The sequence below is a fragment of the Hyla sarda genome, chromosome 1 (assembly GCF_029499605.1).
Source record: "Hyla sarda isolate aHylSar1 chromosome 1, aHylSar1.hap1, whole genome shotgun sequence".
In the NCBI taxonomy this organism is placed as follows: Eukaryota; Metazoa; Chordata; class Amphibia; order Anura; family Hylidae; genus Hyla; species Hyla sarda.
In genome coordinates this window covers 209054503-209069803 of record NC_079189.1, presented here as the reverse complement: position 1 = coordinate 209069803, position 15301 = coordinate 209054503, and the positions used below count along the sequence as shown (strand labels likewise).

Genomic DNA, 15301 nt, shown 5'->3' with positions numbered 1-15301 from the left:
AGCTCTCTGCTTGTAAGGAAAATGGATATTCCCCAAAAAAAAATTTTTATTCACATTTCCAATATGTCTACTTTATGTTTGCATAATAAAATTGACGTGTTTTTACTTTTGGAAGACATCAGAGGGCTTCAAAGTTCCGCAGCAATTTTCCAATTTTTCACAAAATTTTGAAACTTGCTTTTTTTCAGGGACCAGTTCAGGTTTGAAGTGGATTTGAAGGGTCTTCATATTAGAAATACCCCACAAATTACCCCATTATAAAAACTGCACCCCCCAAAGTATTCAAAATGACATTCAGTCAGCGTTTTAACCCTTTAGGTGTTTCACAGGAATAGCAGCAAAGTGAAGGAGAAAATTCACAATCTTCTTTTTTTACACTCGCATGTTCTTGTAGACCCAATTTTTGAATTTTTGCAAGGAGTAAAAAGGAGAAAATTTTTACTTGTATTTGAAACCCAATTTTTCTTGGGTAAGTACATACGTCATATGTCTATGTTAATTGTTCGGCGGGCACAGTAGAGGGCTCAGAAGGGAAGTAGCGACAAATGGTTTTTGGGGGGCATGTCACCTTTAGGAAGCCCCTATGGTGCCAGAACAGCAAAAAAAAAACACATGGCATACCATTTTGGAAACTAGACCCCTCAGGGAACGTAACAAGGGGTAAAGTGAACCTTAATACCCCACAGGTGATTCACGACTTTTGCATATGTATAAAAAAAATTTTTTTCCTAAAATGCTTGGTTTCCCAAAAGTTTTACATTTTTAAAAAGGTTAATAGCAGAAAATACCCCCCAAATTTTAAGCCCAATTTCTTCCGATTCAGAAAACACCCCATATGGGGGTGAAAAGTGCTCTGCTGGCGCACTACAGGTCTCAGAAGGGAAGGAGTCACAATTGGCTTTTTGAAAGCAAATTTTGCTCTGGGGGCATGCCGCATTTAGGAAGCCCCTATGGTGCCAGAACAGCAAAAAATAAAAATAAAAAATAAAAACACACGGCATACTATTTTATTAAAGTGAACCTTTTGCATATGTAAAAAAAAAATTTTTTTTTTCCTAAAATGCTTGTTTTCCCCAAAAATATTTTTTTTAAAAAAGGGTAATAGCAGAAAATACCCCCCAAAATTTGAAGCCCAATTTCTCTTGATTCAAAAAACACCCCATATGGGGGCGAAAAGTGCTCTGCTGGTGCACTACAGGACTCGAAGACTCAAATATGTAAAAAAGAACAGAAAAAAAGCGCAACAATGTGCAGTTATTCGGGTGGGGGTATATAGAGTTAGCTGTGAGTATAGGTATGCTCACCTTCTTGTGTTGCGCTCGGGGCACAACACCACACTTGGCTTGGATCCTTTGTATACCAGGATCATATGGTTCAGGAAGGGCTGCTCGCACTCTGCCGCCTCAAGGAGAAGGATCCTGGGCGTCTGGTTTGCTAAGAAGAAATAGGTAGGATCTCCAATCTGAAAAAAGTTGTTGCCTTGGAGCGCTCCTTTCCAGCAGGATGAGTGGGGACTTAGTAGCCACACAATCGGAAGGTAGGTAGAAAATGAAGATTTATTCCGGTATAGTACAAACATAGGATAACGCATTTCGAGGGGTGGGACCCCCTCTTCGTCAGATCCTGGCATTAGATAGGCTGAGCCTCCTTTTATACACAGCAAAAGCCCACGGAAATTCCCGTGGACGAATCAAAATATAATACATATAAAAACAAAAAATATTCATAATCTGTTACAGCAATTACATTATAAATCAAAAAGCAACAATAATAGCATAAATTCTGTCCTGAAACTGTTAAAAATTAGTTCACCAGGGACATATACTGCCGAGGTCTATACTGGATCTTCAGTGTTAGATTGGAATATCGATGTTACCGTTCCATGTGGCACTTATATTGGAAAGGAGGTTCCAGGAGTGAATGCAGATGCCTACTAGAACCTCCTTTCCAATATAAGTGCCACATGGAACGGTAACATCGATATTCCAATCTAACACTGAAGATCCAGTATAGACCTCGGTGTGTATATGTAGTGTTTTTTACTTTTTATTTTATTTTGTGTTAGTGTAGTATTTTTAGGGTACAGTCGCACGGGCGAGGGTTCACAGTAGTTTCTCGCTGGCAGTTTGAGCTGCGGCAGAAAATTTGCCGCAGCCCAAACTTGCAGCCGGATACTTACTGTAAACCTCCGCCCATGTGAGTGTACCCTGTACGTTCACATTGGGGGGGGGGGGGGGAGAAACATCCAGCTGTTGCAAAACTACAACTCCCAGCATGTACGGTCTATCAGTGCCTGCTGGGAGTTGTAGTTTTGCAACAGCTGGAGGCACACTGGTTGTGAAACACTGAGTTTGGTAACAAACTCAGTGTTTTGCAACCAGTGTGCCTTCAGCTGTTGCAAAAGCTACAACCCCCAGCATGTACGGACAGCGGAAGGGCATGCTGGGTCTTGTAGTTATGCAACAGCTGGAGGCATACAACTTTGGCTGGGGATTGTAGTTATGCAACAGCTGGAGACACACTGGTTTGCTACTTAACTCAGTGTTTCACAACCAGTGTGCCTTCAGCTGTTGCAAAACTACAAATCTCAGCAGTCACCGACAGCCAACGGGCATGCTGGGAGTTGTAGTTATGCAACCAGCAGATGCACCACTACAACTCCCAGCATGCACTTTAGCTGTTTGTGCAATCTGGGAGTTGTAGTTATACAACAGCTGAAAGTACACTTTTCCATAGAAAAAATGTGCCTCCAGCTGTTGCAAAACTATAAGTCCCAGCATGCCCATAAGGGAATGCTGGGAGTAGTGGTGGTCTGCCTCCTTCTGTTGCATAACTACAGCTTCCAGCATGCCCTTTTTGCATGCTGGGAGCTGTTGCTAAGCAACAGCAGGAGGCTGTCACTCACCTCCTGCTGCTGCTCCGGGACACAGGTCAGTCCCTCACCGCGGCGCTCCTGGGGCCCCGATCCCGCAACCCGCTCCAGAAGAGGGGCGGAGCGGGTTGCGGGGGTGACACCCGCAGCAGGCGCCCTGATTGCTCGGCCGGTAAACCGGCCGACGAATCAGGGAGATCGTGAGGTGGCACCCCTGCTAGCTATGGCTGTTTGGGGCCGTCAGAGACGGCCCCGAACAGCCTGTAATTCCGGGTCACTGGAGACACGATTGACCCGGAATCTGCCGCAGATCGCTGGGCTGAATTGTCCAGCGATCTGCGGCCATCGCCAACATGGGGGGTCATCATGACCCCCCTGGGCGATATGCCGTGATGCCTGCTGAACGATTTCAGCAGGCATCGGGCACTGGCTCCCCTCCGGCTAGCCGTGTCCTTTTTGCTGAAAAATGTACTGCGTAAAAACGGAAGCCCCCAAAACTTACAAAATAGTGTTTTTCATCAATTTTGTCGCACATTGATTTTTTTTTTTCCCATTTCACCGTAGATTTTTGGGTAAAATGACTGATGTCATTACAAAGTAGAATTAGTAACGCAAAAAATAAGCCATAATATAGAATTTTAGGTGAAAATTTTAAAGAGTTATGATTTTTTAAAGTTAAGGAGGAAAAATTGAAAATAAAAAAACGGAAAAAGCCCGGGTCCTTTAATAGTTAAAGCTTTTCTTCAGGAAAGGAATATCAATTAAATGGCATGACCAGCAAACAGTTTGGATCCGATTTATGTTAATAGGGGTGGAATGTATCTACTAGAGAAGACTGTAGACTGATGTGTGGTGTCTTAAAAGCCCCACCAGGTCATGTTTTCAGGGTACTTTAGGACCGCGCTTATAAGCCATGCAATGGGAGAAGAATATGGAAAGTAGCTCATTTTCAAAAGGGAAGGACTTGCTCTGCAGTGCCACCTCCTGGAGGCAGCTTCTTTTACAATCAGTTCGGTCACTTTTGAAGGAAATTCTGGCTTGGCATACAATCCAAGTTATTTCTTTCTGGAAATTAAATTCTTTTCATCTAAGGAAAAAAAAATGTTGATGACAAGACTCCATCTTGCCAAGCGGCTTCTTGAGAAAGCTTGAATTTAGAAAATATGCTATCATAACAGCCAAATAAGGAGCCATCATTTTTTCAGCACTGAGATGATTTTATACTTATTTTCTTTACTTCCTCTGGAAAAACATATATTCCAGTAACATAATTTACCTTTATTTGATAAATGTATTGTGACATAACGATCTGGGTAACTGCTGTAAAGTAACAAAGTTGGGTGTTGGAATTTCACATGGGGTTGTAATCTTTAGAAATATATTTTAGGATATGCCTGTTTAAAGCATTATTTCTTCACAAAATAATTTACATACCCAAATATACTCTAAGACCTAAGGCTGGGTTCACACCATGTTTGCATTAAAATTTTATGTATATACTAATGTATACACAACGCAGTGTAAACCTAGTCTAAATCATTGCTTGTACTTGTTATAGTGCTTGCTTCAACACACAAACCTAATGCAAGGAAATCTGTGTATATACCCTTTTAAAGAGAACATGTTTTTAACCCCCCAAAAAATTTATACCATTAGTTTATGGTGCCCAGATCTCACACCTTTTTACTAGGGATCGACAGATATCGTTTTTTTTAGGGCCGATACTGATAATCGGTGGAGGTTAGGGCCGATAACATATACCGGAATATCGGTATAAGTTATCGGCTATTTATCCCCCTGCGACACCGCTGCAGATCATTGATTTAAAGCGGGCGCTTTAAATCAATGCACTGCCTTTTGCGGTGCCATAGGCCGCCGCCGCCACCACCACCCGCTTCTCTCCCCCTACCTGTCAGGGTGGTCCGGGCCATCCATCCTTCCTGTAGTGTCCGGCGGCATTCCGGGTGGAGGGTGAACCGGTCCGGGCTGTCCTTCTCCGGGGGTCATCTTCTCCACTCCAGACAGGCTCCGGCCTAGTAACGCAGCATAGACGCCGCTGCACAGTGACGCCCGTGCACAGCGACGCACCTGACGTCGCGGCGTCTTTGCAGCCTACTAGGCCGGAGCCTGACCTGAGTGGAGAAGAGGACCCCGGAGAAGGACAGCGCGGACTGGTTCACCCTCCACCCGGAATGCCGCCGGACACTACAGGAAGGATGGATGGCCCGGACCACCCCCATTACGGGTAAGTTTAATTTTTTTATTGACTCGGAGGGTGGGGGAGGGGCCAGACCGGTATAGCGGTATGGGCAAAAATCCATACCGGTATACCGCCCAGCACTACGGTGGGGGGTGCGACGCGGTGCGGTAGGGGCGGTGCGGGGGGGCAGGGCATTATCGGCTTATCGGCAAGGTAATTGCCTATACCGATAATGTCCAAAATTGTGATTATCGGCCGATAATATCGGCCATACCGATAATCGGTCGATCCCTACTTTTTACAGTTTCTTGATATGCTCTTCTGTTCCAGAGATATGTGGGTTATAGTTCTACAATTCAGGGAATCGCTCAGATGGGTGTGAATGTTGTACATTGAAAGGTGTGTACACCTTATACACATCTCCTGACTATATATCTGCAGGATATATATATATAAATACAAAAAAGTATTTAGTCAGCCACCAATTGAACAAGTTCTCCCACTTAAAAAGATGAGAGAGGCCTGTAATTTTCATCATAGGTATACCTCAACTATGAGACATAATGAGAAAAAAAATCCATAAAAATCACATTGTCTGATTTTTAAAGATTTTTTTTACAAATTATGGTATAAGTACACAGTCATGGCCGTAAATGTTGGCACCCCTGAAATTTTTCTAGAAAATGAAGTATTTCTCATAGAAAAGGATTGCAGTAACACATGTAAATTGAAAAAATGCTAATTGGACATTATGTCACACCGAACTCCAAAAATAGGTCGGACACAATTATTGGCACCCTTTCAAAATTGTGGAAAAATAAGATTGTTTCAAGCATGTGATGCTCCTTTAAACTCACCTGGGGCAAGTTACAGGTGTGGGCAATATAAAAATCACACCTGAAAGCAGATCAAAGGAGAGAAGTTCACTTAGCCTTTGCTAAGCACAGACAACAGAAAGAGGAGAAGATAACTGAGGACTTGAGAACCAAAATTTTGGAAAATATCAACAAACTCAAGGTTACAAGTCCATCTCCAGAGATCTAGATTTGTCTTTGTACACAGTGCGCAACATTATCAAGAAGTTTGCAACCCATGGCACTGTAGCTAATCTCCCTGCGCATTGATGGAAGAGAAAAATTGATGAAAGATGTCAACACAGGGTAGTCCAGATGGTGGATAAGCAGCCCCAAACAAGATCCAAGTCCCAAACAAGTTACAAGATATTCAAGCTGTCCTGCAGGCTCAGGGAGCATCAGTGTCAGCGAGAACTATCCATCAACATTTAAATTAAATGAATCGCTATGGCAGGAGACCCAGGAGGACCCCACTCCTGACACAGAGACATAAAAAAGCAAGACTACATTTTGCCAAAATGAACTTGAATAAGCCAAAATCCTTCCGGGAAAACGTCTTGTGGACAGAGGAGACCAAGATAAAGTTTTTTTTGGTAAAGCACATCATTCTACTGTTTACCGAAAACTGAATGAGGCCTACAGAAGAAAAGAACACAGTACCTACAGTGAAATATGGTGAAGGTTCAATGATGTTTTGGGGTTCTTTTGCTGCCTCTGGCACTGGGTGCCTTGAATGTGTGCACAGCATCATGGAATCTGAGGATTACCAACAGATTTTGGGTCGCACTGTACAGCTCAGTTTAACTTTCCAGAAGTATACCAAGCTGCATCCAGCAGCAATGGATGCAGCTTGGTATACTTCTGGATCAGTGGCATTATTGAATTGTGTGGTCCCTTGAGTGACCAATTTGTGTGACCCTTGTATTGTGGCCTTTTGTGTGGTTGAACACGATTTATATATTTTATCTAGCACATTTATTAAAAGTTAAGTTTTATACAGCACCCCTGTTCTCTTTGGAAGAACATTATTCTAATCCTATTACTTAAACCATGCAGTGCCAGACGTGTCCCCCTGCTTAAAGGGGTACTCCGCTGTTCTGCGTTTGAAACAAACTGTTCCAAACGCTGGAGCTGGCCACGGGAGCTTGTGACGTGACATCATGAGGGGGCGGGGCTATGACGTCATGAGCTCCCGGTGCCCACTCCAGTTTGTTCCAAATGCTGAGCAGCGGAGTACCCCTTTAAGCCAGTACATGTCCTGGCCCATCTGAAGTTTGCTAGAGAGCATTTGGATAATCCAGAAGTGTATTGGGAGAATGTCATATGGTCAGATGAAACCAAAGTAGAACTTTTTGGTAAAAACTCAACTCATCGTGTTTGGAGGAGAAAGAATACCGAGTTGCATCTGAAGAACACCATACCTACTGTGAAGCATGGGGGGGGGAAACATCATGCTTTGTGGCTGTTTTTCTGCTAAGGGCCAGGACGACTGATCCATTTAAAGGAAAGAATGAATGTGGCCACATATCATAAGATTTTGGGTGAAAACCTCCTTCCATCAGCAAGGGCATAGAAGATGAAATGTGGCTGGGTCTTTCAGCATGACAATGATCCCAAACACACCACCCGGGCAATGAAGGAGTGGCTTTGTAAGAAGCATTTCAAGGTCCTGGAGTGGCCTAGCCAATCTCCGGACCTCAACCCCATAGAAAACCTGAGAGTTGAAAGTCTGTGTTGCCCAGCGACAACCCCAAAAAAATCACTGCTTTAGAGGAGGGATGGGCCAAAATACCAGCAACAGTGTGTGAAAACCTTGTGAAGACTTACAGAAAACATTTGACCTCTGTCATTGCCAACAAAGGGTATATAACAAAGTATTGAGATTAACTTTTGTTATTGACCAAATACTTATTTTCCACCAAAATTTGCTAATAAATGCTTTAAAAATAAGACAATGTGATTTTATGGATTTTTTTTCTCATTCTGTCTCTCATAGTTGAGGTATACCTATGATGAAAATTACAGGCCTCTCATCTTTTTAAGTGGGAGAACTTGCACAATTGTTGGCTGACTAAATACTTTTTTGCCCCACTGTAATTCCACCCATCACCTAATATTCCCTTCCACTATTAAAGTTCACAACCATATGATGATTCCTTGAATTACCACACAAATTTATATGTCCTCATATCTCGGAAACAGGAAAGCATATGAGGAAATAGTGAAAAGGTGTATAATCAGTGACCCCAAACTTTGGCATCTGTGGCAAATCCCAAAGAATGAGATTTACTATGCTTTGAGATCTATGCACAAAAAGGTCAGATCTGCCAGCCGACCGGGAAGTGGAGCGCAATGCCACCCACTTCCCCGGCTTATATCTCATGATTGCAGTAGGTCTCAGGAGTGAGATCATGTGCGATTAAAAACATTTCAAATGTCTGAACAACATTTCAAAAGCTGTTTTTAATAGCAGTAACACAAAGTAAATCTGTAAGCTCCTTTGTATTACAATCTTTATGGCAATACAGACACCCTCGGAGAACCGACAGGGACGTTTAATCAAAAATACCTGTGTCGTGGCCCAAGTAATTTAAAGGAGTTCTCGAAGCTAAAACTTTTAACCCCCGTTGTGCCCGGGCTGTAAAACTATACATAATAAACTTTCACTTACCTGCCTACGATCCCCCGTTGTTCCCATATCGCCGTCCCGTTCTCCGGTCCCGGTCTCTTCCACTTCCTGCGGGTCGGTGACTTCACTCTGCGCTCAGCCTATCAGCGGCCGCAGCAATGTCCCGTCGCGGCCACTGATAGGCTGAGCGCAGAGTGAAGTCACCGACCCGCAGGAAGAGGAAGCTGACAGGGACCGGAGCACGGGCGGCGATATCGGAACAACGGGGGGATCGTAGGCAGGTAAGTGAAAGTTTATTATGTAGTTTTACAGCCCGGGCACAGCAGGGGATAAAAGATTTCAGTTGGAGAACTCCTTTAAGAAAAGTTATGACTCTAATTATGACTCTTATGTGCTAATCTTACAAACAGCAGCACATGCGGTGTGATGCCTTAAGGCCTTTGCCCAGGGCACGGATTGTCACTGTGTGCATGCGTGCTGCTGTTGGCAAGTTAGGCAAATGCACAGCATTAGAAAACAGGATTTGGTGCTGTACACTTAGCCTTGTACATCCATCAAGCAGCGCAGGAAGCAGTTTGGCACTGCTTCCTGAACAGAGAGTAGATATAAAATCATGATTTTTTTTAATTATTATTAGGTACCCGACACCCACGACACAGGTATGTGTAATTGTCCTGTTAGCTGTCTGAGGTGGTCTGCAGTTCCTATTATAAAATTAAGCTGACAGATAACCCTTATAGAGGTAGTCCAGCATTTTACTTCTTATCCTTGAGGTATGCCCAATCTCCTGCATTGCGCCCCGACTCTTCTCACACATGGAGCGTGTGTTGACACTGCCCTCTATTCAATGTATCCCTAAGGGAGAGCTGAAGATACACGAGCGCTGCGTAAGAAGTAAAATGCTGGACTACCCCTTTAAATGTGTGATGCAGTGTGTTTCCGTTCAATCATTATTCTTTCTTTAATCGATCATTCATTATAGGACAGTATATAAAATACTAAAATAAAAGGTTATAGGTGCAAATTGAATTTGACATAGTGAGATTCTCCATGAGATACAGAAAATACAAAGAGTAAATAATAAGATTTACAAGCTTTTAAAAGGTTAACTTTTTTTTAAATCAACTGGTGCCAGAAAGTTAAACAGATTAGTAAATTACTTCTGTTTAAAAATTGTAATCCATCCAGTACTTATTTGCTGCTGTATGCTCCACAGGAAGTTCTTTTCTTTTTTTTATTTATTTTCTGTCTGACCACAGTGCTCTCTGCTGACACCCCTGTCCATGTCAGGAAATGTCCAGAGCAGGAGCAAATCCACATAGCAAACCTATTCTGCTCTGGACAGATCCTAAAATGGACAGAGGTAACAGCAGAGAGCACTGTGGTCAGACAGAAAGGAAATTCAAAAAGAAAAGAACTTCCTGTGAAGCATACAGTAGCTCATAAGTACTGGAAGGATTAAGATTTAAAAAAAGAAAAAAATTTCCATTGGAGTACCACTTTAATGGGCATATTTTGTGGACTGAAATAAATAACATCACACAAAGCATTATTTCTTTTGGATGTATTTTGCTACAAATGCAGCTAGTAGGTCTTTATAAGGAGTATCAGAATCAGTCTTGGTGTGTGGAATCCGGAACAGACGACGAACAGTTGGAGAACGCAACAAGAGATTATGAACTAGACCCACAACACTGGACGAAACCCAGTAGAGTGCCATACTCTGCAAAAAATAAAAGTAAATAAAAATCTACATTTCAGTTCACATCCTCGATAAGTGTATGTACAAACTGAATAATTAGCTATACACAAATACATTTAGCCACAGGTATAGAAAAGAAAACCCTATATTTAGTTTAACATTTAGGTGTTTAGATAACTCTACATCTAGAGTTCTGATCCTCCCTTATACAGTATTATAGATACGGTAATATCTGCTCATTTTCATGCACATCAGCAATAGTAAATACTGCCCTGTTGGGGCAATGAAAGAGAGGGTCCCTTTAAAAGAAATAATTCACAAAAAACTTAAATGATGTGAATGATATGATCTCAAGTCAGATCTCGCTTGACATATGCAATGTCCAAAAAGATAGTAGAATTTATATAATAATAATAATAATAATAAAAAAATGGGCGCATGTGAGTTACTTACTGAGGGGACACTGGCAGCAAGAGGAATCATTAGAAGAGTAATTCCTCTAACAACATTGGTTAAGTATTTCTGAAATCTAGACAGCTCCATCGTCCGCAAGGCAAACATCTGTTTGGAGGTGAAAAAAGTGGAATGCTTAGAAATGTCAAAAGGGATTCATTTTTGAAGCTATTATTACGCATTATTAATTGGCATCATCTCTATATTCTTAAGTGTTTATGAGCCTGCGGCTAATGAAATGGCTGAATACTTTAGTTAAACAATACAGAATGACATGAATTAAATACAAAAATATTCTTTAACCCCTTAAGGACGAAGCCCATTTTTCGTTTTTGTACTTTCATTTTTTCCTCTTCCCCTTTTAAAAAGGCTTTCAATTTTGCACCTATAGACCCATATAAGGTCTTGTTTTTTGCCTCACCAATTGTACTTTGTAATGACATCAATCATTTAATAATAATCTACGGTAAAAAAAAATATATATATATATATAATTTTTTTTTTGTCCTAGCAAATAGGACATACCATCTACAGTACGGTACATAGCACCTATCACCCTTTTTTCCACTACAGGACTCTACTATACCACCAACGGATGCACAGCATCTAATTGTAACATCACCCTGCTTTCCAAGGATCAGAAAACAATATTTTTTGCTTATCTTTCAGGAACTAGACCTATCATACCTGTGCAAATATCCTTTTAGATAAGCTTTAAACCAGGACTCATTTTATACTTAAGTGGCAGTACAATATTCCGTTTTTTATGGTTTTTATGTTTTTTAAGTTTATTATTTTTATGGTTTTTTTATGAAGTATTTTTATCTACGGTTTAATACAGTGAGCTTCTGCAAGGGCCCTGCAGACAGCTCGAGTATACTAAATAAATGTATATTTCAATGTTATATTTTTCTACTGATTGGATATAACATCAATATTGTACGTATATAAGTAATATATCTGATTCATTGAACACATCAAGCTCCCAAACACTACATATACAAGGATGGTTACCTTTTCTCTTCACATTTACTCTGAGGTTGTATAGGGTACACAACCTAATTACCAGTTCTCGTTCGATCCCCTCCTTCTATTGTAGCGCTACCTTATTTCTTTTTACTATATATGCAACAAAATTAGTATGTTTAAAATTGTCACCTTCTTAGCCCTATAACTTTTTAATTTTTCTGCATATGGGGCTATATGGGGGCTCATTTTTGGTGCCGTGATCTGTAGTTTTTATTGGTACCATTTTTATTTTGATGGGGCTTTTTATTAGTTTTTTATGGTATATGCACTGATCAAAAATGTAAATTTTTTTACATTGGTAATGCGGTTTAGCTAATCCTATATTTTAATAGTTCGGACATTTACTTTATTTATTTTTTTAGTCCCCATAGGGGGCTATACCATGCAATCTGAAGATCGCATACACTCTTCAGTGTTATCGGTGCTCTGCTGCTCCTGCCTGCATGGCTGGTTGGGAGGAGCAGAAGACCAATCAGATGAGGAGGAGGCAGGTAAGGACCAAATAACTCGTAATAAAAAAATATTTGTTCCCAAACCAGACAAGTTCCCACTATTTTTAACTCCATTCTAGCCAGAAGGAAGAAGTCTGAAAAGCATTATTGTCTGAAAAGCGTTAGAACAGACAAACCATACCATATGATGAGCAGGGATCAGGACTGTTGGCGTGGCAGCTGTAGATGATCAGAATAGACTAGTTTCACTTCTTTTAAAATTTTTACACCACCCCCATCCAAAAATAACCCCTTTAACTGTAATGCTACAAATCTGTGACATATTAAAGGGGTACTCCCGTGGAAAACTTTTTCTTTAAATCAACTGGTGCCAGAAAGTTAAACAGATTTGTAAATTACTTCTATTAAAAAAAACTTAATCCTTCCAGTACTTTTTAGGGGCTATATACTACAGAGGAAATGCTTTACTTTTTAGATTTCTCTGATGTCATGACCACAGTGCTCTCTGCTGACCTCTGCTGTCCATTTTAGGAACTGTCCAGAGCAGCATATGTTTGCTATGGGGATTTTCTCCTGCTCTGGACAGTTCCTAAAATGGACAGCAGAGGTCAGCAGAGAGCACTGCGGTCATGACATCAGAGAAATCTAAAAAGTAAAGCATTTCCTCTGTAGTATATAGCCCCTAAAAAACTTTTAATAGAAGTAATTCACAAATCTGTTTAATTTTCTGGTACCAGTTGATTTAAAAAAAAAAAAATTCCACGGGAGTACCCCTTTAATAAAAAATACAACATGTTCACACATACATTATTCGTAAACTTTGAATTAAATATTATTCCAAGTTACTGAATAAGACTTTATAGCTGAACACATTTGGAGTGTGTGCAGGTAAACCTGCCAGAGTGTATGCTGAATGTAGCCACAGGTCCAAACTGGAGCCAATGGTGTCATTTTTGCCTCTGTTAAATTAGTATGCACTGGCTTACCATATGTTAGAGGTACACGTCAGGAAATACCCCCGATATAAAGAAAAAACACTTCATGATCACCAGTGTTTGAAAATGTATCCCCTATACACAGAATAGGAGATAAATGTATGATCACTGGGGGGTCTGACCTATCTCCAAAACTGTGCCTGTTTTATTTTATTTTTTTATAGAAGCAGTATCACTGCGCTGAGGCCACTTCCGGGTGTACACAGGAAGCGGCACATGCGCAGTGGAGTCCTTTACAGAGAGGGAGAGGCGGAGGGAGGGCATGAATATTCATAAGCCGGCCGGTGCTGCGGACGAGTGGTGCTGACGTTACAGTGCCAGATGGAGCCTTGTAACCCCGCCCGTGCCAGTTAGAAGATCATCTGAATATCAAGAATAATAAAGGATAACGGGCGAACGGCGGGACGGATCCGGGCATGGTAGACAGCATATTGATTAGCGTCCCCGGCACTACCAGCCAGTACCTCTGGTTAATTGGGGGGGGGGGAGGAGGAGTTTAGTGACAGTTTTCCTTTAAGGTTTGTCATCCTTACCTCTACTAGCAGCAAGTTGATAGAGCCCAAAAGTACTGGGAGAATCCATGTGGAATCTGGCATTGTGAGGTCTGAGAACCACAGTGTTCCCCCATTTTGTAGCTGCTTGTAAACCATGTCATCTAAAAAGAACAAGTAATAACTGTTTTAATTGTAAGAAATGCTAACCATAACAAAACGGTAAATTTTACACACACCTATAACACCTTATCACTGGTGGTGCAGTAGACATCATAGGAATATGGGGCCCTTGGCTGCAATGACAACCACTAAGCATTCTGCAACTGCATGCAAACAGGGGCCCCCCTCCTTTTGTCTAAGCCCTAAGATGTCTTGGTTCCTGCTGAGAGCAGCATTTGACAGGTTAAACTGCTAGAACTGACAGCATTGAGAAAGGGCACAGCTCCTGATTTCGCAAGGGGTTAAAATACAAACTGTGGACCTGATGCTATGGATGAATGTACAGAATTCAAAGTAGTTTCATGAAGGGGCTCTCAAAATGAATAATTAAAGGGGTATTCCTGCATACAAAACTTGACTCCTTTTGAAAGTATGCAGTATAAAGTAAAAAGCCTCAGTATATAGAAGTTACATCTTTTCATTAGTTTCGCACATAATCGCTGATCACTGGCCCAAAATATGATGTTTATAGCTTGTTGTCTAGGTCATGACCTTTAGTTCATCTTCAGATAGCTGGTCGAGCATGCTCAGTATTAGCCCTAGAAGGAAAGGGAGGTTGATCTGTTTGGCTTTAAAGTAACAGAGGAAGAGAACTAAGAACTAATGTGAGAGGCTCGCCAGTCATAAAGCACAATATGTTGTGCACAAGAGGCTTCAGACTCACCTATCAGCAGCTAAAGGAAGAGAACCTAAAGTAAATATGGGAATGACCTGCTGCTAAAGCCAATGTATATAAGGAGCAACAACATGATAAAAAGGTAAATAGATGATTAGATTGTAGGCTTAGTCTTATACTATTTTGTGTCTAATATTTTTTTAGCTGCATTTTAAGTGTTTCCCCTCTATTGATCCAGAATAAGGTTATTTTCTTTTAAAAATTATCTAGGCCCTTTAAGCTTCATTTTTTTTCTTCCAGATGAAGGGTGTGCCCCCTTGTCTTAACAGGGTGCTTTACATGGAACAGCTTTTGCCATATTTTTTTTATGGGCCAAAAAAAAAAAAATGTATCATTCTGTGTGCATTGTTCAAGCATAATCAAATGCTCTATCCAATTGTACTGTCATTAGGCCCATTGTTTACCAGTATAAAAGCATAAATGCATAATTTATTTCATTATGTAAATCCAATTTTGTTCATTTGCCACATTATAGCCATATTGTACATCGGATAAAAGGACAAGTATCAGCCTTGAAATGCACTGGGGGAGATTTATCAAAACCTGTGCAGAGGAAAACTGTACCAGTTGCCCATAGCAACCAATCAAATCACTTCTTTCATTTCTGAAAAGGCCTCTGAAAAATAAAAGAAGTGATCTGATTGGTTGCAATGGGCAACTGGTCAACATTTCCTCTGCACAGGTTTTGATAAAACTCCCCGATTATGTCTAATGGCAAATATAAAA

At 41.0% G+C, this 15301-nt stretch overlaps 1 protein-coding gene across 4 annotated transcripts in view; it reads right to left on the bottom strand.

Annotated features, from left to right (window-relative positions):
* The window catches only part of LOC130362853 (cytochrome c oxidase assembly protein COX18, mitochondrial), a 75530-nt gene that overhangs the window by 41188 nt on the left and 19041 nt on the right, over positions 1-15301 (bottom strand). For 2 of the 4 annotated variants that reach the window (XM_056567955.1, XM_056567945.1), the window contains exons 4-6: positions 13720-13841; positions 10711-10818; positions 9854-10278 (exon numbers count right to left, since the gene is read on the bottom strand). In XM_056567955.1, the coding sequence (XP_056423930.1) occupies positions 10105-10278; positions 10711-10818; positions 13720-13841 (404 nt within the window). In that variant the 3' untranslated portion in view covers positions 9854-10104. Of the gene's footprint in view, positions 1-9853; positions 10279-10710; positions 10819-13719; positions 13842-15301 lie in introns of those variants that run through there. The other 2 variants (XM_056567933.1, XR_008891601.1) reach the window with 2 other exon arrangements.